The 21,900-nt window shown below is 36.2% G+C and overlaps 1 protein-coding gene across 2 annotated transcripts in view; it reads left to right on the plus strand.

The window, feature by feature from the left end:
- LOC145277073 (A disintegrin and metalloproteinase with thrombospondin motifs 9-like) overlaps positions 1–21,900 on the plus strand; it is a 314,902-nt gene that overhangs the window by 255,429 nt on the left and 37,573 nt on the right. For both annotated transcript variants that reach the window (XM_080128762.1, XM_080128775.1), the window contains 7 exons: positions 296–466; positions 6,386–6,583; positions 13,948–14,100; positions 14,958–15,122; positions 18,282–18,446; positions 19,019–19,192; positions 20,654–20,824. In XM_080128762.1, coding sequence (XP_079984888.1) covers positions 296–466; positions 6,386–6,583; positions 13,948–14,100; positions 14,958–15,122; positions 18,282–18,446; positions 19,019–19,192; positions 20,654–20,824 — 1,197 coding nt within the window. The remainder of the gene's footprint in view (positions 1–295; positions 467–6,385; positions 6,584–13,947; positions 14,101–14,957; positions 15,123–18,281; positions 18,447–19,018; positions 19,193–20,653; positions 20,825–21,900) is intronic.

Here is a 21,900-nt window from a genome sequence, read left to right on the forward strand (position 1 = left end):
TGTGACCAAACTTTTTCTATTATAATTTGCGCCCACCATGCAAACACAAATACATTTCAGATCAACAACCATCAAACACTGGACATATGCTTTTCTCCCTGCATGAGAGGCTGACCTGTTGGGATCAATACCACCAGCAAAATGAAGAGTTAAAAAAAATTCTTTTAAAAAAGGTGTCTTACTGAAAGTCTCAGGAAAAGTTTTTTAATCATTTAATTGAACATTTTATAACATATTTGGTTTTTAAAAATTTTTCAAATTAACAATTTTTTATTTTTTTTATTTTTTTCTCCAGTGTTCGGCCGTCTGTGGTGCCGAGGGTGAGCGGCAGCGTTACGTCCGTTGTACAGACTACAAAGGTCATACAAGAGACAATTCCGAATGCGAACATCTTCCAAGACCATCTTCAGTCGAAAAATGTGCATCAAAGCCATGCGGAATCTGGCAAACTGGACAATGGGGAAAAGTCAGTGAAAACATTGGTTCTTGTCCAGAATTTTCCCATATTAAAAAAAAAAAAACAAAGAAAAATATACATACACATGATGAAACGAAAATATCATATTCCAAAAACCATGTAAATTGATCAAGTAACTTTATTTTTTAAAAAGAAAATCAAATTTTATGAGTAACTGAAAAATGGCTGCCTTGTTCACCATTTTGAAATAATTAAAAAAAATAAAATAAAGGAAAATAACTCAACAATAATTCAAACTTTGGAGATTTATGTTGTAATGCCTATGAATTTCCATGAATTGCTTAAAAATGATTTTCTTTATATAAAAAAAAACTACTTATGTAATTTTTGGAATATATTTGTTTCATCATGGATGAACCGGAAATATAATATTCGAAAATATTTATACAGATTTTTTATTTTTTTTATATAGAGGCAATTTTCGTCAAGAATCAAAACATTTCAAACGCTATTCTTTTGTTTGGGATATAAAGTTTAAAACAGCTTAAAATACCCTCGACTAACCTGACAAACAACAAAATGCTTTCACTGCAGAGATCACCTGAGGCCAGAGAATTTTTTACTCTGCAAGTTTCTCCCAAAGAACTGCTGGATTTTGGAATTCCCTCCCTGAATCCTGCTTCCCCAACTGTACTAACATGCAGAGATTTAAGTGTAAAATAAAGACAGCTTGCTACTCAACTCCCTACTTAGTGTCCCTGTAGACATAGTCTCTAATTCAAAGTATCCCCTTACATCTCAGTAGTACTTTATCTTGTTTAGGTTGAATATGATCTCTTCATCTCTGTCGTCTTTCAGGAATCCACACGACTTTGAATATGGGGTTTGAAAAAATTCCGATGTCAAAGGAAATCCTGTTTTGCTTGATTTAAAAAAAAATTAAAAATAAAATTATTTGTGCGTTTCACACTTTAAAATATGCTAAAATAATGCAGAAACATGAAAGTGTGATGTGAAATATTTAACGCAATAATATTATACTAGTTAAGTACTTGCCTTTTTAGAGTCACAATGTTGTACCGATTAAGTATCTATTTTTTTTTATGCCTGCCATGGATACAGATTTCATACTGTAACCTCACCCCCTCTTTATACAAAATTAATACCATTTACAACAAAATTAATACTCTTTACAACAAATGCCTTAATGAATCTTGTTTTCCTGCCTGCTGAAAAACTGCTTCTGTGGTACCAGTTTTCAAGAATTCTGTCGAAAGAACTGACCCAGTAAATTATCGCCCTATTAGCCTCCTCCCACTTTTCGCCAAAATATTTGAGTCCATAATTAACCATGCTCTAGTCCATCACCTTACAGATGCTAAACTTCTGACTGACTAACAATATGGATTTAGGCAAGCCCGTTCTCTGACAGATATCCTAACTGTAATCTCTGAGCGTATATACCATTCACTTGACAAAGCAGGGGAGGGTAGAGCGGTAGCTCTAGATATATCTAAGGCTTTTGACAGGGTATGGCATGAAGGTTTTCTCAGGAAAATCAGATCATACGGTATCACTGGAAGAATACTTAACATAATTAAATCCTTCTTAGATAAGAGAAAAATCCAGGTTGTCATCGACGGTCGTACATCTAAACAATATGATATAAATGCGGGAGTGCCTCAGGGGTCTATCCTTGGACCTCTATAATTCCTAATATTCATAAATGACCTCCCTGATAAAATTGTCTGTGAGATGGGTATATATGCTGATGACACCACGCTCTATAACAGACATGACAGGAAAACAAATGAACACATAACTAAAGAAATGGCAGAAACACTAGAGGACGACATCCAATCTGTAGTGGAATGGGGACAAAAATGGATGGTCACATTCAATGCTGCCAAGACTAAACTTGTTTCCTTCCATAACTACAAGAAACCTTCTTTACCACTAATAGCAATGGCCAAGGAATCTTTATCTGAAAGTTCATCTTTTAAACTCCTCGGCCTAACGTTCACAGGAAACATGAGTTGGAAGAATTACATTGAGAGCATTGCCAGGACCGCTGCGAAGAAAGTAGGTTCTCTCTACCATGCTAGAAAGTAACGCCCGAAAGTATCCTGTACCTCTATAAGGCCACCATTCGCCCATGTATGGAATATTGTCATATTTGGGCCGGTGCATCTGTTACTAGTCTCACTCCTAGACAAGGTTCAAAAGGGAGTCGCCAACCTGATAGGTCCCAAACTGTCATCTAAGCTTCAGCCTCTGTCCCATCGACGAAATGTATCGTCTCACTGCCTGTTCTACAAGTACTTTAACGGTGAATGCTCTGACGAACTGCAAGCACTTGTACCCCTCAACATAAATACCCCCGACAAACCCAACAAGCAGCAAAATCTCACCCCTTCACAGTAGAGATCCCTAGATGTAAGAGAGCCTTCTACTCCAGTAGTTTCTTCCCCAGAACAGCTAGACTTTGGAATTCCCTTCCGGGTTCCTGCTTCCCCAACTCTACTGACATGCAGAAGTCCAAGTGTAACGTGAACCGACGTCTTGCTGCCCAACTCTCCACATAGTACCCCTGTAACTTGTGTCCCTAATAGTAGACCCCTACAACAAAGTGGCAATGTGCCTTGTTTGGGGTGAAAATGTAATAAAAAAATTTTTTTTAAAAAAACACAGTTGGATGCCTTTTTAAATTCTAAAGTTGAACAAAATCAAATCAGCAAAGAATCAATGTAGTCATGATCTCGAATGTTGAGTAATTCTCAAGAACAAAGATGGCGGTGAAGACTCGATGCAGTCTGGATCAGCAGTGAGTCAGTCTTGTCAAGACGGAGACTGATAGCAAACTGACTTGAATCCAAAATTCGATATTTTTATAATGAGGTTGGAAGCTTTTCATTGGTTGATTGTCCTAAGACATAATTATGAATAAGATCATCCAAATTCTTATGGTCATACCCTCATTATAAATCAAAAACATTCCCCCACCTTTTCTGATATAATGAAAAAGTCCTTTCGGACTCGATTTGATTTAATAGTGTAAAAATAAAATTTTCTAAAAATAAATAAAATATCTATTCCCCCCCCCCTTTTCCCCACTTTTTTTTGGGGGGGGGGATTTATCTTTATTTGCATTGGTCAGACAAAAAAATATGAATATATTGGTATAATGTGTGTGTAAAAAGAGGCCATTTTTTAATCCAATTGTCTAAGATTCCTTTTTTTTAATATATTAGCAGTTCAGCCCAGTTTTACTCGGGCCTTAAGTACTGTTCATAATTTTATCTATATATACATATATTAAAGTTTGACTCGTGTTCAGGTAACCTACATCTAAAATTTCAAGTGTTTAGACCCAAAATTGGCGGAGGAGTTTGGTAGTTTTTTCAAAGGTCAAATCGTTGAACTTTGACCCCCCCCTTGACAGCCAAATTTTTGGCTGAAAATCAATGAAAAAGATTTTCCCAGATCTCAATACCCTTTATATCAAATCTTGAGTCTGTAGACTGAAAATTGACAGTAGTTTGGTAGGGAAATGTACACACACACACACACACATAATTTCACTTTGATAAATATGATGATTGCAACGTCTTGTCAGACGAGTGCCACTCCCCCAGGCACTGAAAGTCCGTGAGCCGAAAATGACTTTAGTCCTGCCGGCAAAATTCACATGCTCCAACAGACCTGACACTGAAGATGGTCACTAGTATACATACATATATATACATGCACGCATACATATATATACATGCACGCATACATATATATATATATACACACACATATATGCAAACATACATACACAAACATAATACACATACATATATATATACAAGACGGTCAATGGCATACATATATACATACACAATGCATAATGCACATACATACACACACATACACACAGGCATACATACACATGTACATACATATAAATACACACACATGTACAAATACATACATATACACATATGTACACACACACACACATACATATATATATATATATATACTTACCTACATACACATACATGAATATGCACTCATACACAAACATGCACATACATACACACACACATGCATACATACACACACATATACACGCATGCATATATGCACACACACGCATGCATATATGCACATACATACACACACGCATGCATATATGCACACACACACACGCATGCATATATGCACACACACACACGCATGCATATATGCACATACACACACATGCATATATGCACATACACACACGCGCATGCATATATGCGCATGCACACACATGCATGTATATATGCGCATGCACACATACACATGCATATATGCACATACACACATACATACAAACAATATATGTACGGATATGCATATACACATGGATATACACACATATACATACACCTGTACATGAACATACATACACCTATACATACATATATACATATAATGATGGCAGATCAATTATTACATGCTTCCAGCATTTCAGGCCTACATGCGTTACAACTTTTCCATGGCTGAGGGAGTATCTATACACAGATGATGTTACAGAGTTTTAGCTTTGTACGACAGCTAAATCTCTCTCTCAGTTCAAAATGTTGACATCCAGCAACAAGCAAGAGCAAGATAGCCAGTCAAACTGCAGACCAGATTAATGCGGGTACTGGTCTCCCTTTTGTTTTTTAAATCTAAGATTTGCTTCTAGTGGGGTTGCCTTCACCACGGCTTATGAAAGCATTCTCTACCCCACATACACATGACAATAAACACATGCGTACATACAGATGTACGCCAACATACGTATGCATGTGCGCACACATGCAGCCATAATCACGTAGAGGCACACAAATACACACATACATACATATGCCTATGCACACACACATACATGTAAAATACACACGAAGGAACATTCCAAAAGTCATACATAGTAAGTGATCAGCGGCTGGACCATTTTTGTCCCTTTTCCATCCTGATATTTTTTCTCCTTCCTAGTACATGATGTTGATGACAAATTCACACATAATTTTCTAAATAACTCAACATACGAATCGACGAAAAACAACAGTCCAATTGATATGATTTACAGACGCTTGGGTTTTGTTTTGTTTTTTTTAATAAAAAGTTTGTTTTAGACTCGCACATATTGTTGACAAATTCACACATAATTTTCCAAATAACTCAACGTACGAATCGACGAAAAATAACAGTCCAATTGATATGATTTGCAGACGCATTTATATTTATTTGATAGATATATAGATACAAATACACAATACTTTATACAAACATATACAGAACGTGTACGTTCAGAGGAAGCCATGACACGTTTAATTCAATAGTTTAAATGCATACACATGATTTTTTATTGATAGTGTTGAATATATTAAGAAAATATGTCCATCATCCAAGGTATCTCTTATCATCAGAGACAGACTTCTGTCGTCTAAGCATTGAATCAGTTCTGCGAAAACGGGTGCATTTTTTTTTTTTTTTTCTTGATAAATTTGAGGTCGTTAGAATTTTCTGGTGGAGATTGAATAACTTTGTGCAGTTTTTGTATCCTTAAATACCTCAGAAATTTCACTTGCCACAATTTGAATTTTGATTCCGATCTGCCAAAGCAAAGTCGATGGCTGGGCGCATAACCTGTTAAGTGTTGAGCCATTATGTTGAACAAAGATGGCGGCAGTAAATCAAATCGGCAAAGAATCAATGCAGTCATGACTTAAATCCAAAATTCAATATTTTTATAAGGTCAGAGGCTTCCTAACGTGTAGTTATGAGATCATCCAAATTCTTGTGGTCATACCCTCCTTATGAATCAAAAACATTTTAACAGACAAACATTTAAATGAAAAACCCGTCTTTTAGCAAATCTTTTTTTAGATTTTTTTTTTTTTTTTTTTTTTTTAAATAATTGTTTTATTTTATCCATTTTGTTTTTCATAGTGTACTGTGACGTGTGGAGATGGTACCCAGACGCGCATGGTTGGCTGTGTGCATTTGGATCGTCAAGTTGAAGAGGAAAAATGTTTTAAAGATTTAAAGCCTGTTTCTGTCCAGGTCTGCAGACTACAAGAATGTGTAGCTGTGTTGGCAAGTAGTCCGCACAACACTTCGAATTGGAGAGCAGGTGAATGGAGTGGGGTAAGTAATTGTGTCTTCACAGTTTTTAATATTTCAAAAAAAAAAATTATTTTAAACAATATAGCTCAGGTTTTACAAGTTTCTAAGTTTCGGCCTAGAAACAAAGTGGCCAGCTGAGTTCAAGTTTTCAGTAAAAACAGAAACTGAATGAAACAAACGAAATAAGAAATCAGCACACTAATCAATAAACTGAATAAAACTAAAATGAAATAATGAAACGGTTGTGTAATTAGATAAAACTGAATATTTCAATCAGACGCCTCAAATTTGTCTTTCGATTTGCTACCTTTCTAATACATTAGCATCATATAACTTTTTTCCTTTTTTTTTATATTTTTATCAAAGACTTAAATGAAGAATGGTATTTATGCAAAATATGAACTGTGCTGAAACAGTAACATTATTTAGAAACCTATTCTTAACATGGGGTGGGTGTTTTGTAAGTATTCTGTACTTTCACCTAACAATTTCATAAACAAAAGATACTGTAAAAATTGAATTTAACTTGAAAAGCCTACTTTTTAAAAATAGCATGATCCGTATTATGCATAAGTATGAAAATAAAATAAATTTTCTTTTGAATACATTCTCCCTTACGCATTTTAAGCATGGCTTTCTAAATGTTATTGTTTCAGCACAGCAATACAAGTGTGTAAGTACGTTAAGTTTTTAAAATAAATAAATATATATATATATATATATATATATATATATATAAATATAATCTCCTTGTTGACGACTGAATGTTTGTTTTTGTGTTGTTTAAAATAAACACAGTTCAAACTTTTTAATGTTTATATCAATTTAATCGTTTTTAAGGAAAAACGTTTTTGCACAACTATTTTTAATTTTATTTTTTAAAGATTAAAAATTTGAAAATATTAAGTTTTTTGTTTTTGGGGTTTTTTTTGTTTAATTAAGAAAATATGAAAATCTAACTTGACTCTTGACGACTGGGTGTTGTTTTTTTGTTTTAAATAAACAAGGTTATTTTTAAGTTCTTTTTTTGTTTTTTAAATCAAATTTTTAAAAATTTTATTTCAATTTTATTCAGAACATATCTTTGCTTACTGAATTAACTTTAAAAAATATAAAAAAACTTTGACTATAACAACAAAGTGCTAATTTGATGCGGAATCATACCACCGCTGAATTGTCAAAACATGCCAAACCCAGTGCTCTTAGATTCTCCTTGTGGACAGAATGCACTATTCCTCTTTCTTATTGAAATGTAGTGGTCGTTTAACAATAGTGACAGTAGTAAACATATTGATGTGCTTTTCTTTTTCTTCTGACTGAGGTAATAGAAGCAATTAAAAAAAAAAAACAACTCCATCATCTGCTCTGGTCTTTTGTTTCATTTTTTACAGTAATCTTTATCATAATTTACAGGTATCTTCTTCCTTCTAATGCAGAAGCTTCAAAAGTGTTTGTTTACTTTGACACCAAACTCTCCAGAAGAAGTAACTCTCAAGGTTTTCTGTCACACAGGACGCAATTAGTCACAAACGGTATCCAAAATGTCAACTCCAATTTATAACTTCTAATGGAATTTACCATTTCTCTGCTTAATTTAACCTTATGTGAGAAAAACCGTTTTTAACATTATTTTCAAACAAAAAAGTTTGCTTCAAATTCTATAGAAGTATCAGTTAAGATAAAAATGAAATGTAATGTTCTCAGATGTAATCTCCATCATACAGTATATCGATACTCTATGGCTGACTAGGATAGCTTCCATACGTTTATATCAGATCTATCTCTGCGTTCCATGTTTAAAAAGGATGTGTCCTCTATAGTATTAGATCTGACGGAATGATTAATTGTAGGCATAGACCGTTTCATACCCTCGAAAAAATTCCTGCAAAAAACTAACAGCCAGCCGTGGTTCTCTACAGAACATGCTGCTGCCATTGCACACAGAAATCACTTTTTCCATTACTTCCAACGTAATAGATGTACTGAGACTTTCAAGACTGCCAGTAACCACTGTAAAAAAGTAATAAAGAACACAAGAGAGTTGTATGCTCAGTCCATCAAGTCCAAAGTAGCTGAGCAGCAGCTTGGTACCCACCAGTTTTGGCAAATAGCAAACAGAATCCTGAACAGAAACGCGTGTTCTATCATAAATGGATCTGAGGTAATCTCGTCAGCATCAGACAAAGCAAAACTGTTTGCCAAGAACTTTGCAGCTAGTTCTACCCTTTGCGACCAAGGCCGCCAACCCCCAATATTTCCTCCTGTATCAGAAAACACGCTATGTGATATACAAATATCTGTACGTGATGTTGCCAAGCTAATCAAAATCCTTTATCCCAGTAAAGCAACCGGCTCTGACAGTATTCCAATTATAGTACTCAAAAGACTTCAACCAGAACTAGTGCCCATCCTTACAAAACTGTTTCAACGTTGTCTTAAGGAGAATTGCTTCCCATCACCCTGGAAAATCTCATCAGTATGCCATGTATTTAAGAATTCAGGTGATCACTCCTCTCCCTCTAAGTACAGGCCAATAAGTCTCCTGTGTGTCATGAGTAAGTTGCTGGAATCCATGTTAAATAGAGAAGTAATCAACCATCTCAGCAAAAATAACCTTAGTAACACACAATATGGTTTCCGTTCTGCTATATATACAGCAGATGTGCTTAGTTATATTGCATAGGATTAGCAAATCGCTCGACGGAAGCAATCTTTCTAGAGCAATTGCTCTTGACATATCAAAGGCCTTTGAGAGAGTATAGCATAAAGGTTTACTACACAAGATTTCCAGATATGGTATAGTTGGAAATGTCTTCATTATTAAATCATTTCTCTCTGATAGGCTCATAAGAGTAGTTGATGGACAGAAGTCAGAAGCTCACAGTATTAATGCTGGAGTCCCTCGGGGGTCCATCCTGGGCCCAACTCTCTCATGATCTACATTACTGATCTTCCAAATCACATCCTTACATTATTCAGACATCTATGCTGATGACACTATCTATGGTAGCACATCTAAAACCATAAACGACCAAGTTCTCTCCGATTCTCTCTCCTCTGATCTTGAGCAAGTGGTACAATGGGGAAAGAGGTGGCTTGTTACTTTTAATGCATCTAAAACCAAGCTTTTATCTTTACATCAACGCTCTGATCCCTATCTGGCATCAATTGAAATGAATGGCTTGCGTCTTGGGGGGGGCCTCATATTTTGACAAGCTTCTGGGCTTGACCTTTACTCCTGATCTGAAATGGAACACATACATTAAATCCATTGCCAAGGCCGCTGGAAAAATGGTGAAATCCTTCTATCGATCCAGTAGATATCTCACTGCTGATGCAATTCTCTATCTATATATGATGCCAGGTACGTCCAAGGGTGGAATACTGTTGCCACATCTGGGTAGGAGCTGCTAGAAAGGACTTATCCTGCCTTGATAGGGTTTAAAATAGACTTCGTAGCCTTGTAGGGGATGTACTTTTCTCTTCCCTGCAACCTCTTTCTCACAGAAGAGATGTTGCGAGTTTGTCTCTGCTTTATCGTTATTTTCATGGCAGGTGCTCGACTGAGCTCCAATCAATGGTCCTCTTCACCAAACTTTCACAAGAAACACCCATCTAGCAGAAAACACTATCAATAATTACCCACACTCTTTATCTGTGCCTAAACCTAAACGTAGATTCCATGAACAAAGCTTCTTTCTTAGAACTGCACGCCTATGGAATTGTCTTCCGTTTTCCTGCTTTCCAGCTGACTATGATATGGTTGTCTTCAAGTCTAACGCAAACAAGTTTTTGATGAGCCGTTCCATATGTTAACAAATTTACCGAATTTCCATTACTAACAATTACTATATTGTCCAATTTCTACTGTACACTCTTTAACCCTTATCCTCGAGCGGCCTCTTGGCTTTGATAAGTGGTGATGCCTATGTAAAAAAAAAAAAAAAAAAAAAAAGTATCGAAATTTACTTTTTTGTTAGATTTTCTAATGTTGCAATATTATAGCTGTTGAAGTACAAATTTATATTAGTAGAAATATTTTACTCTTATTTGTTAGATTTAAAGGCTTTCTTTTCCCCTCATCTTCAATTTTTTTTTTTTCCTCCCAGACAATACATGGTGCACCTTTTACGTAAGGGAGTACTATTTGGAACCAAATTTACAGGGATACTATGTAGGGAGTTAGGCAACGAGATGTCTATTCAAATTACACTTCAACTTTTTGCATGTAAGTACAGTCAGGGAAGCAGGAACCTGGGAGAGAATTCGAGAGAAGAATCTATTTGAATAGAAGCCTTTACGGCATTTAGGTATCTCTACAGTTTAGAGGTGGGATTTTGCTGCTTGTCAGGTTTATCGGGGGGGGGGGTATTATGTCAAGGGGGCATAAGTGCTTGGAGTGTTTTTGGAGCACATTCCATTAAAATACTTGTAAAACAGACACAGGGATGCAAAATTTTGGTGATGGGGTAGACTTTGATTGAAAGTGTGGAACCTATTAGGTTGGTGACTCTTTTTTGAACACTAAGAGTGAGACACTAGTGACAGATGCACCAGCCCAGACGTGGCAAAAATACTCCATGCAAGGGCAAATGGTAGCCTTGTAGAGGTACAGGATACTCTCAGGTGTGAGTAATTTTCTAGCATAGTAGAGAGAGCCCACCTTTCTTGCAGCAGCCTTGGCAATGCCCTCAATTTCAATTGAGGTTGCCTCTGAATGTGAAGCTGAGGAGTTTGAAGATCTTTCAGGTATCGTATTATTAGCTTTGGCTATTAGTGGCATAGGTTTCTTGTAATTATTAAAGGAAAGAATTGTAGTCTTGGCAGCATTGCATGTTATTCATTTATATCCCCTTTCCGCTACAGACTGGACATCTTTAATGTTTCAGCCATGTCCTTAGATCTGTGTTTATTCATTTTCCCTTTGTTTGTTATAGTGTGGTGTCATCAGCAAATATATCCATCTCGGATACAATTTTATCAGGGATGTCATTTATGAATATCAGGAATAATAAATGTCAAAGGAACAACACTTGTGGCACACCTGCATTTATATCATTTTTTGATGTACAACCATTGAGGATAATCTGGATCCTTCTCTTATTTAAGGATTTGGTTGTTAAGTATTCATCTAATAATACTATATGGTTTGATTTTTATGAGAACAACATGCCAGACTCTGTCAAAGGCCTTAAATACATGAAGAGTAACTGATATAACCTCCCCTGGCTGATCCAGTGCATGCTATATACGTTTAGAGAATAGTTAGGATATTTGCAGTAGAATGGGCTTGCTTAAATGCATACTGTCGGTCAAAAAGAGGTGGTGGACTAGTGCTTGATTGATTAACAACTCGGATTTTATTGAAGAGAGGGAGGAGACTAATGGGACGATAATCTAAGGGCAGAATTCTTTTGTTAGAGTTTTTGAAAACTAGTTCTATAGAAACAATTTTCCAATAGACTTTTCAGGAAAGCAAGATTTTGTAACATTGTTACGTATCCTCTGGAGAGGTTCATCTTTGGGATTGTAACATAAATAACAATCGTTACTCCAGATTCAAGACTTTTAAAATTATTGCAATTCATTATATTTAGATGTCTCCTCACATCTCCGAGGGAATTTGTCCATTGGATTAGGTAACGTAGATTGAATGGATGTATATTAAGAATGTATGGGGATACAAATCAAACGTCAAAAAGTGACTGGCTTTAATAGCCATCCTCTTTCTTTCTCTGCTGCATTGCAGCATGCTCTCTTTTTCACTTCCAAAAACAAGTTGTCACAGGAACATGTTAACTCAATATCTTTCAACCAATGAAAATTATTTTTAACTCAAAATCTAACTAGGCTATGTCTGGTCCCCCCTCGCCAATCTTTCACGAAAAACACCCGTCTAGCTGAATCCACTGTGAAAAATGTCCCTCTCTCTTTATCTGTGCCTAAATCAAAACGCGGATTCCATGAACAAAGCTTCTTTCTTAGAACTGCACGCCTGTGGAACTCTGTTCCATCTGCCTGCTTCCCACCGGACTACAACTTGGATGTGTTCAAGTCCAACGTTAACAAATTCCTAATGAACCGCCCCCTTAATTAAACACTTCATCAAATCTCCACACTAACGTAATGTACTTGCAATAACCCTTATCCCTGAGTGGCTTCCGGGCCTTGATAAGTGGTGATCACTGTGTAAAAAAAACAAAAAAAAAACACTATATATGATTTTCCCACTCTCTATCTGTGCCTAAATGTAGACACAGATGCCATGAAGTTTCTTTCCGAGAACTGCCCGCCTTTGGAACACTGTTCTGCTGGCATACTTCCCAGCTGAATACAACATGGTAGCCTTCAAATCTAATGTTAGATTCCTGTTAGATCATCCTCATAACCAAATTTTATTCAATTTACATCATTAAGGATTACTTTACTACCTCCTTACATTCATTAAACCTTATCCTCAAGTGGTCTTTGGGCCTTGATAAGCAGTGCCCCCCCCCAGTAAAAACAAAAACAAAAAAGTAGCTTTTTTTGTTTTTAATTAGAGTTTTTTTTAATTTTTTTTTTTTTTTATTAAAATATCAGTTTTTTTCTTTTTACATCTGTGCAATAACTTTAAATACTGCTGTTTGGATAATTAATAAAATTAAAACTCCATTCACAATTTAGTTTCATTCATGTAAAGACTAAATTAGTTTTAATTTATACCATTTCCAAATAGTTCAGGAGCGATACTTCACAGATACTGATTTGTCAGGGTCTTACACAGTCGGATTACTCTCATCTACATTTTACAGACTGGTGTATTTTGAAAAAGTTAGGGTTAGAACGATTCCTGAAATAGCAAATTTTTAAGTTGGAGAAACCAACTTGAATTTTTAAGGATTGCGAAAATTTAGGAGCGAGGTACGCATAAGCGTCATTTCCTTGTTTGACTTGAGACTTTTATAGGTTTCCTGATACCTACATAACACAATGAACATTTGTGCTTGTATCAACACATCTGTAGTATATATACCCCCCTCTGCTCCAAGTTGGAAAAGTGGTATTTTAAACTAGCACTCTGGTCAAACAAAAATTGCTTGGGCAGCCCTATCAGCATTGTCCAGTCGATTAGCAATAAACTGAAACCTTCTCAAAGAATGAGAAGGTAAAACCTGGGAAGGTGAACCTCCTAGAACTGCACAGATCATACCTCAGATTGATGGAGAACAAGCCATCTTTACAAATGGCAGAGATTGTGCCAGTCTGATTTTGATATGAATCTAACCCTAAAGATGATTGTCTGCCAAGAGTGCTTCATCCGCACTTCTGGTTTTCTTAAAAATTTGGTTGTCATAAGAGATTGTTCAAGAAATATAATAGATAATAATTTCTATTTTCTTTAGTGTTCCAGTACATGCGGTGCTGGTTGGCAGCGGAGAAGAGTTGCCTGCAACTATGAAGACCCCAATTATTGTAACGCTGTTACAAAACCAGAAGAGAAAAGATCTTGCAACAGCGGCGCATGTCCCACATGGAACCACGGGGATTGGAATTCAGTGAGTTGTTCCACTTTGTTTTTATTTTTATTTTTTTCATTAATATTCAAGAAAAAAAAATCTTTCATTTATAGAATCGGACATTTATTTATGCAGCATGATTATGCTGACACATCAGTTCTAGTTAGATCAAGTTAAGCAACGTTAAGCATGGTCAGCACCAAATGGGTGACTATTTGGGAATACTAGGTGCTGTATGTTTTTACGTAAGCAGATATGTATAATATCTCGGGTAGATAAATTCCAGGTCACCCTTGGGCAAGAGATACTCTGTTGAAAAAACAAACCAAATAAATGGAGTTCATTGACCCTGTATAGTAATCTTCTACCGACATTAATGTTTTTAGTTAAATATAATCTTGTGTATTTTTTACTGATGCTACTAGATCAGGCTGTCTGAAGATACTAATTTTCTGATTGAAAAGCACCAAATATTGATGTAATCTGTTTCCTCTTTTTTTTTTTTACAAAACTCAACTATATTTTACGAAAAGTTTTCCTCTACAAAAAAATCAAATTAAGCCAAACACTGAATAAATATTTGATGATATAAAGAACTTGAAGTATAAAATATTTTTACAAAAATGACTGAATTTGACCTCAAATAACCTGAAAAGTGTTGATATAATGATTACTACGATACTATCCCATTGATTACTGTACACGCAATAACCCTTATCCCCGAGTGGCTTCCGGGCCTTGATAAGTGGTGACCTCCATGTAAAAAAAAAAAAAAAAAAAAAAAAATGCCGTAAAACAAAACCATGAAATCAAACCATAAGGCTGTTTTCCTCTAGCAATAAGAAACCTTGTTGACTATTGAATATGTTCAATCTTGGATCTCATTTTGTTTGCAGTGTTCATCTTGTGGACCAAATGTCTACCAAAATCGAATGGTCCTTTGTCAGTTGCCCAACGGACAAATCTTACCTGATCCAAATTGTAATCTTCGTGAAAAACCAATTGAGAACAGGCTTTGCCCTTGTGACCATTTCAACTGGCATGTTGGACCCTGGAACCCAGTGAGTCTTTTAAAACTTTTGATATCATTAAATTTCATGAAGTGCATTATTCAAAGTAAGCAGTTCTATAATTTTTCTATGCTATCTATCATTAATACCAGTTTTTCCTCCTTCAGCTTGTTTAATAACACTCCGCAAAAGAAAAGTACAAGTTTTATATTAATAAAACTAAACCACCAATGCGAATTGACTGCCAATCAACTAACTTCATACACTCTAAACTAGGCATGTCACACATGCGGCCTGCACAAATGATCTTTTTACTCACAACTCATTGGCATAGATTTGGTAAAATTGATACGTTTCTCAATTTTAATGTGTAGTTACGTTTTTAAAATGATACTTTTTTTTATCATGTGGGTGCTACCATGCTTTATTTAAACTGCAAGACAATTATTGAATTTTGAGGATTATCTTCCTTTAAAAATGTGGTAAAAACTAATGCTTGAATCTATCTATAAAAGTAAATGACTTTATTCAAAAATTTATGAAAGTTGAAGTCTATTTTTTGCTATTGTATTGAAATAGACGAAACTTGTCAAAATTTTGTTAGTCTTTCATTGAACTACATGTAAACTATTTCTTAAATTTGCCCATATGTTTCTTAATCGAAAATAGCAAAAAATTTTATTTAACATATTCAACTTTTGAGGCCCTCATGACAATACAGATTGACTCCTATGCCCCTGAGAGGGTTTACAGTTTGAGATACCTGCTCTAAACAGGCAATCTGCAAAGACGGATGTAATTCAATTGACAACTATTGACTGTTACCATCTCAATTAACAGTCGATAAATGCAATTATTTTATATTTATCAAAATTAAATGATTTTATATAATATGCTGGGTGTACCCACTCTGCATTGTCTGATAGTGTATTTAAATTTACAATTTGTTTTTGCTCTTAAAACTCCATTGTATTTTTTTTTCTTTTAATTATTTATGGAAAGCTAAAACTTTTCTTTTTCAAAACAAAATTTATTTACCTTAAAGATATGGGCAAGCTTTCAACCTTAATAGGCCTTCATCAATAAGAAGGAATGCTATAGTGAGTGATATAGTGATGGATTAGTGTTATGGACTCTCAATCCCAAGCACGTTGTTTGGTTGATACGGGTGCAGCTTGCAGTATCTGGCCACTGAAACTCATTAAAGAGAAGCCACCAGTGTCACTTATCACACTGCAAGCTGTAAATCGTTCTCCCATTCCCACGTATGGTCAAATTTCACATTCTCTGGACTTGGAATTACGGAGAGACTTTACATGAGTTTTTACCGTAGTGGATTTACCTTACCCCATCCTAGGCGTGGACTTCCTGCATCATTTTAATTTAATGGTAGACATGCGCAGATGCTGGCTGATAGACGCTAGTACGGAACTTTCTGTCCCTGGCATAATGCCAAATGTCCCATCTATTAGCCCGGTATTTTTCATTGCCGCTTCAAATGATCCTTACCATGAGTTGCTACACTCCTACTCGGAGTTTACAAACCTAAATTTTGTGGTGAGCAAACCCACACACACCACAAAACACCACATCGAGACCACAGGTGCTCCTGTGTTCTCATGCTCTCGTCGCCTCCCTGCTGATAAACTTAAAGCAGTGAAGGCTGAATTCAATCATAAGCTACAGTTGGGAATAATACACCCCTCGTCCAGTCCATGGGCTTCCCCTTTGCATATGGTCCCAAAACGTGACAGAGACTGGCGTCCGACTGGGGACTACCGACGACTCAATGCCATGATGGTACCTGATCATTACCCAATCCCACATATACAAGATTTTGCTTCTTCGTTACATGGTTGTTAGACCTTCTCCAAGCTAGATTTGGTCAAGGCTTACCATCAAATCCCAGTAAATCCAGCCGACATACCAAAGACAGCAGTAACAACTCCATTCAGAGCGTTTGAATTTTTAACTATGCCTTTCGATTTACGTAATGCCGCTAGTACTTTTCAGCGCTTCATGGACGAAGTAGTGCGTGATTTGAACTTCGTCTATAAATATATAGACGACATTCTTGTGGCAAATGCCTCACCTGAGGAACACATCACTCATCTCCGCCTACTGTTCGAATGGTTTCAGCAATACCAGGTGAGGATTTACCCTGGTAAATGCATTTTCGGTGCTTCGTCACTAGTTTTCCTGGGCCACATTATCAACCCAGACAGTATATTATCATTACCGGAAAAGGTGAAGGCTCTGCAAGACCTTCAACCACCTACTTCACTTCACCAACTAAGGCACTTCCTTGGTCTGTTTGATATTTTTCACTGGTCGTTGATGCATCAGGCACAGCTGTAGGTGCAGTATTGCAACAGTAGCACCAACAACAGTTACAACCTCTCGCATACTTTTTGCAACAACTGAAACTGGCAGAACAACGTTACAGCACATTTGACCATGAACTGCTGGCAATCTACCTCGCTGTGAAACACTTCCAACATTCACTTGAGGGTCATCAATTTGTGATCCACACTGATCACGATCCGCTTACATACGCACTTCATTCTAAGCCGGACAAATACTTTCCCCGCGAAACACGCCACTTGGATTTTTTTTCGCAATTTACCAGCAATATCCAACATATCTTGGGTGAGCAGAACGCAGCAGCAGATGCCTTGTCTCGCCTTTCCATTAATTCTCTGTTCTCACCATCGGATATCGATTTACAGCAGATGGCCTTAGACCAGCCTACTGGACACGTTAGAGCAGACCTATTTCCTCACTCTCTCTCCCTCTCTGCCTACACTTGGGAATAACTACCGGGCAGACAAGTTTTATCTGAGTTATGTCTTTTGGGCATCTACCCTGACTTGCTTCAATAAACCTTTTCCTTAAGTTTTACGAAGTTGTTTGTTCGTTTATTCAGTAGCTTGTGTCGAATTATTTATTTTATTAGGGAGTGCCCGAAAAGCTCTAACTGAACTCCCTAAAGGTGAGAGGATATTCGAAATTAAAGAGTAGAAAATTTACACAATTACGACGAATTAAATTGATTAAATTGTGCATGGTCATCCACATTCGTCAGTATTTTAAATATTCAATTAAAATTATTCAACAACAATATCAAGCAAGATCCAGTCTGGCATTGTCCCGTGAAGAATTTTGTGTTTTGATTTGTTCTATTGAATTTTTTTATTTTCTTTACTTTAGTGTCCGGCAAGCTGTGGCAAATCTCACAAAGTTCGAAAAGTGATGTGTGTCAATGACTCTGATCTTGAAGTAGCACCCTCTAATTGCAGAGGAACTCCTCCCAAATCCAGTAAACGCTGTCGACTTAAAAGATGTCCACGATGGCAAGAAGGACCGTGGAGGCCTGTGAGTAGCAACTATGACTTCTGTCTTTTCTGTAAACAGTTTGTATATAGAAATAACATTCGGTACTTTTTTTTTTTTAATATCATATATTTGAATATTAAAATTCTTTTAAAAAAAGATAAAAATGGTATGTGCTTTTTTTTCTTTAAAATACATATTTATTTACCTCAAAACTTTTAACCTAATAGATCCTTGACAAGTGACCTTATTTTTGTTTTCAAAAATAAAAACAATCTTCAGTGTTCGACAAGACACGCTTGAAGAAAGTCTGATTACATCGACAGAAAAGTGAGAAAACATCCAAAGTTCCAATAAATCAAATACAAATTACACTTAAGTTTATGAAAATCTGTGTCGATAATGACAATGGCCATAAAAATGTGTTTAAAATCAGAGTAATGCCAGGGTTATATTTAAAAACGTGATTTTCTTTAATTTGTAACGCTCTTGTTTGAAATAGATTTATGTTTATCTCTCATTGCTTATGTTTGGAAGAACATTTTTGCCCAAGTTAAAAATAGTATCTTCATAAGTAAGCACACAGATTGAATGAAGATTTCATTTTTCTACAGTGTTCGGTGACATGCGGCCATGGGACACGAGTAAGGGAAGTTTATTGTCATCAGAGCAGAAATCGAAGGGTTCCGGAACAAGAGTGTCATAATAGACACAAAAAACCAACGGCTGTAAAATCCTGCTACCCTGGACCATGCAATTTTATCTGGAAAAAAGGAAGATGGTCATCAGTAAGTATTTTTATCTCTACTTCTGTACCCTCTTGCTATTTGTATCTTCTTTCTGGTGACAGTTTATGAATTTGATATTGCCTGTAAACTCCTCTTTCAAAGGAAGTCGTCATGGTCTAACCTACCGATACCACACCAAGTATTACCGATTTGTTCATTCTTGAAAAAAAAAAAAAAACTCTTGCAGTTGTGACAAGAGTAGCAGAATAGTTAGGGTTAGAATAGTTAGGGTCAGAATAGTTAGGGTTAGAATAGTTAGGGTTAGAATAGTTAGGGTTAGAATAGTTAGGGTTAGAATAGTTAGGGTTAGAATAGTTAGGGTCAGAATAGTTAGGGTCAGAATAGTTAGGGTCAGAATAGTTAGGGTCAGAATAGTTAGGGTTAGAATAGTTAGGGTTAGAATAGTTAGGGTTAGAATAGTTGTGACAAGAGTAGCAGAATAGTTAGGGTCAGAATAGTTAGGGTCAGAATAGTTAGGGTCAGAATAGTTAGGGTTAGAATGGTTAGGGTTAGAATGGTGCTTCTACATGAGTACTCATTCTTTTTTTTTTTTTCACTGAATTAAAAATTTGCGGCAAAAGACTGACACGAAGAAATTGAAATATTGAAATAAAATTATCACTAACATCATTAGGATGGGCTTTGAATACTGTGTTATTTTGAATGTTTCGTCATGGTTTACTTGTAAGGTGAACTATCCTCGTGTCAGATTATCCTGACAAATTCGTATACAGACAAAAGATATACAAGCATAGTTTTTTTTTTACTCATGTTCACACCTAACAAGGCATATCACCACTTGGACTTTGGTGGCTACTATTTGGGACCGAGCATAGGTAAAATTAACAAGATGTTGGTTTACGTTACATTTAAACTTCTGTATATCAGTACAGCCAGGGTAGCATTTAAACTTCTGTATATCAGTACAGCCAGGGTAGCAGGAAGGGAATTCCAAAATCTAGCTGTTTGAGGGAAGAAACTATCAAAATAGAAAGCTTTCTGACATTTAAGGACCTCAACAGTGAAGGGGTGTGATTTTGCTGCTAAACGGGTTTTTCAGGCATATGTATGTCGAGAGGGAACAAGTGCAACAAGTTCATCAGAGCACATTCCATTAAAATATTTGTAAAAGCATAGTGTCTTTTATGTAATTAAAATCGAATGTGTAAATCTGTATATACATGAATATGCACTGCAACAAAACTAGAAGGTATGCTATTCCTCGTATGAGCCCATGTGTAGCCATACGTGATCTTATTTGGGTATTAAATGTTATTTTGAATATTTGGTCATGGTTTACTTAGGGTGGAATATTTACATTCATTTTTTTTTCTTGGGTCGATTAAGGTTTTTAATTTTTTTTTTTTTTTGCTTGGCTTATTTTTTTTTGTTTTTTTTGTTAGGTTACTTTTTATTCTTTTTTTTTTTTCGTTAAATCTGAAATTTGAATCTTATTTGCAGTGTTCAAAAGAATGTGGATTTGGCCGGAAGCATCGTTCAGTTAATTGCATGGATTACATCAAAGGAATCGTCTTAGACGAAAGATTTTGTCAATCCAAGAAGCCAAAATCAACTCGACGATGTGCAGAATTTCCTTGCCCATTTACCTGGACAACAGAACCGTGGTCATCTGTAAGTATTAAACTCTATAAACTAAAACAAAATTTTTTGGTTTGTCCTTTTAGAATTGAACTGAATTTAACTCTAAATTTTTCTTTTTAATATAGAAGGTAGGTGCAGAAAGACCAATGTTATTCGGAATATACTTTTCACTATATTTATAAACCCATATTGTTTTTGTCTTCATCCTCACTGTTTCACCTACACCCACCTCACTAATTTAGTCAGAAGAAGCTGGAATGTTGATAGGTTCATAAGAGTAGTGGTTGATGGGCAGAAATCAGAAGCCCACAGTATTAATGCTGGGGTCCATCCTGGGCCCAACTCCCTTCCTGATCTACATCAATGATCTCCCAAAACACATACTTAAATCATTCGTTGACATCTATGCTGATGACACGACCATCTACAGCAACACATCAAAGGCTGTAAATGACAAAGTTCTCTGATTCTCTCTCCTCTGATCTTGAGCGCATGGTACAGTGGGGAAAGAGGTGGCTGGTCACTTTTAATGCATCCAAAACCAAGCTTCTATCTTTATATCATCAACGCTCTGATCCCCATCTGGCATCAATTGAAATGGATGGCTCTCGTCTTGGGGAGGCTCCATGTTTTGACAAGCTTCTGGGTTTGACCTTTACTCCTGATCTGAAATGGAACACATACATCAGGTCTGTTGCCAAGGATGCTGGGAAAATGGTGGGATCCTTCTACCGCTCCAGAAGATATCTCACTACTGATGCAATTCTCTATCTGTATAAAAGCCAAGTACGTTCAAGGATGGAGTACTGCTGCCACATGTGGGCAGGAGCTGCTAAAAACAGCCTATCCTGCCTTGACAGAGTACAAAATAGACTTCGGGGTTTAGTGAGGGATGCACTTTTTTCTTTCCTGCAATCTCTCTTCCACAGAAGAGACGTTGCAAGCCTGTCTTTGTTTTATCGTTACTACCATGGCAGGTGCTCGTCTGAGCTCCAATCTCTCGTCTCCCCTCGCCAATCTTTCACGAGAAACGCCCGTCTGGCTGAAACTACTGCAAATAATTTTCCCCACTCTTTATATGGAAATATGGTTGGATCATTCTATCA

The sequence above is a fragment of the Euprymna scolopes genome, chromosome 1 (genome assembly GCF_053919585.1).
Source record: "Euprymna scolopes isolate OS-2025 chromosome 1, ASM5391958v1, whole genome shotgun sequence".
Classification (NCBI taxonomy): Eukaryota; Metazoa; Mollusca; class Cephalopoda; order Sepiida; family Sepiolidae; genus Euprymna; species Euprymna scolopes.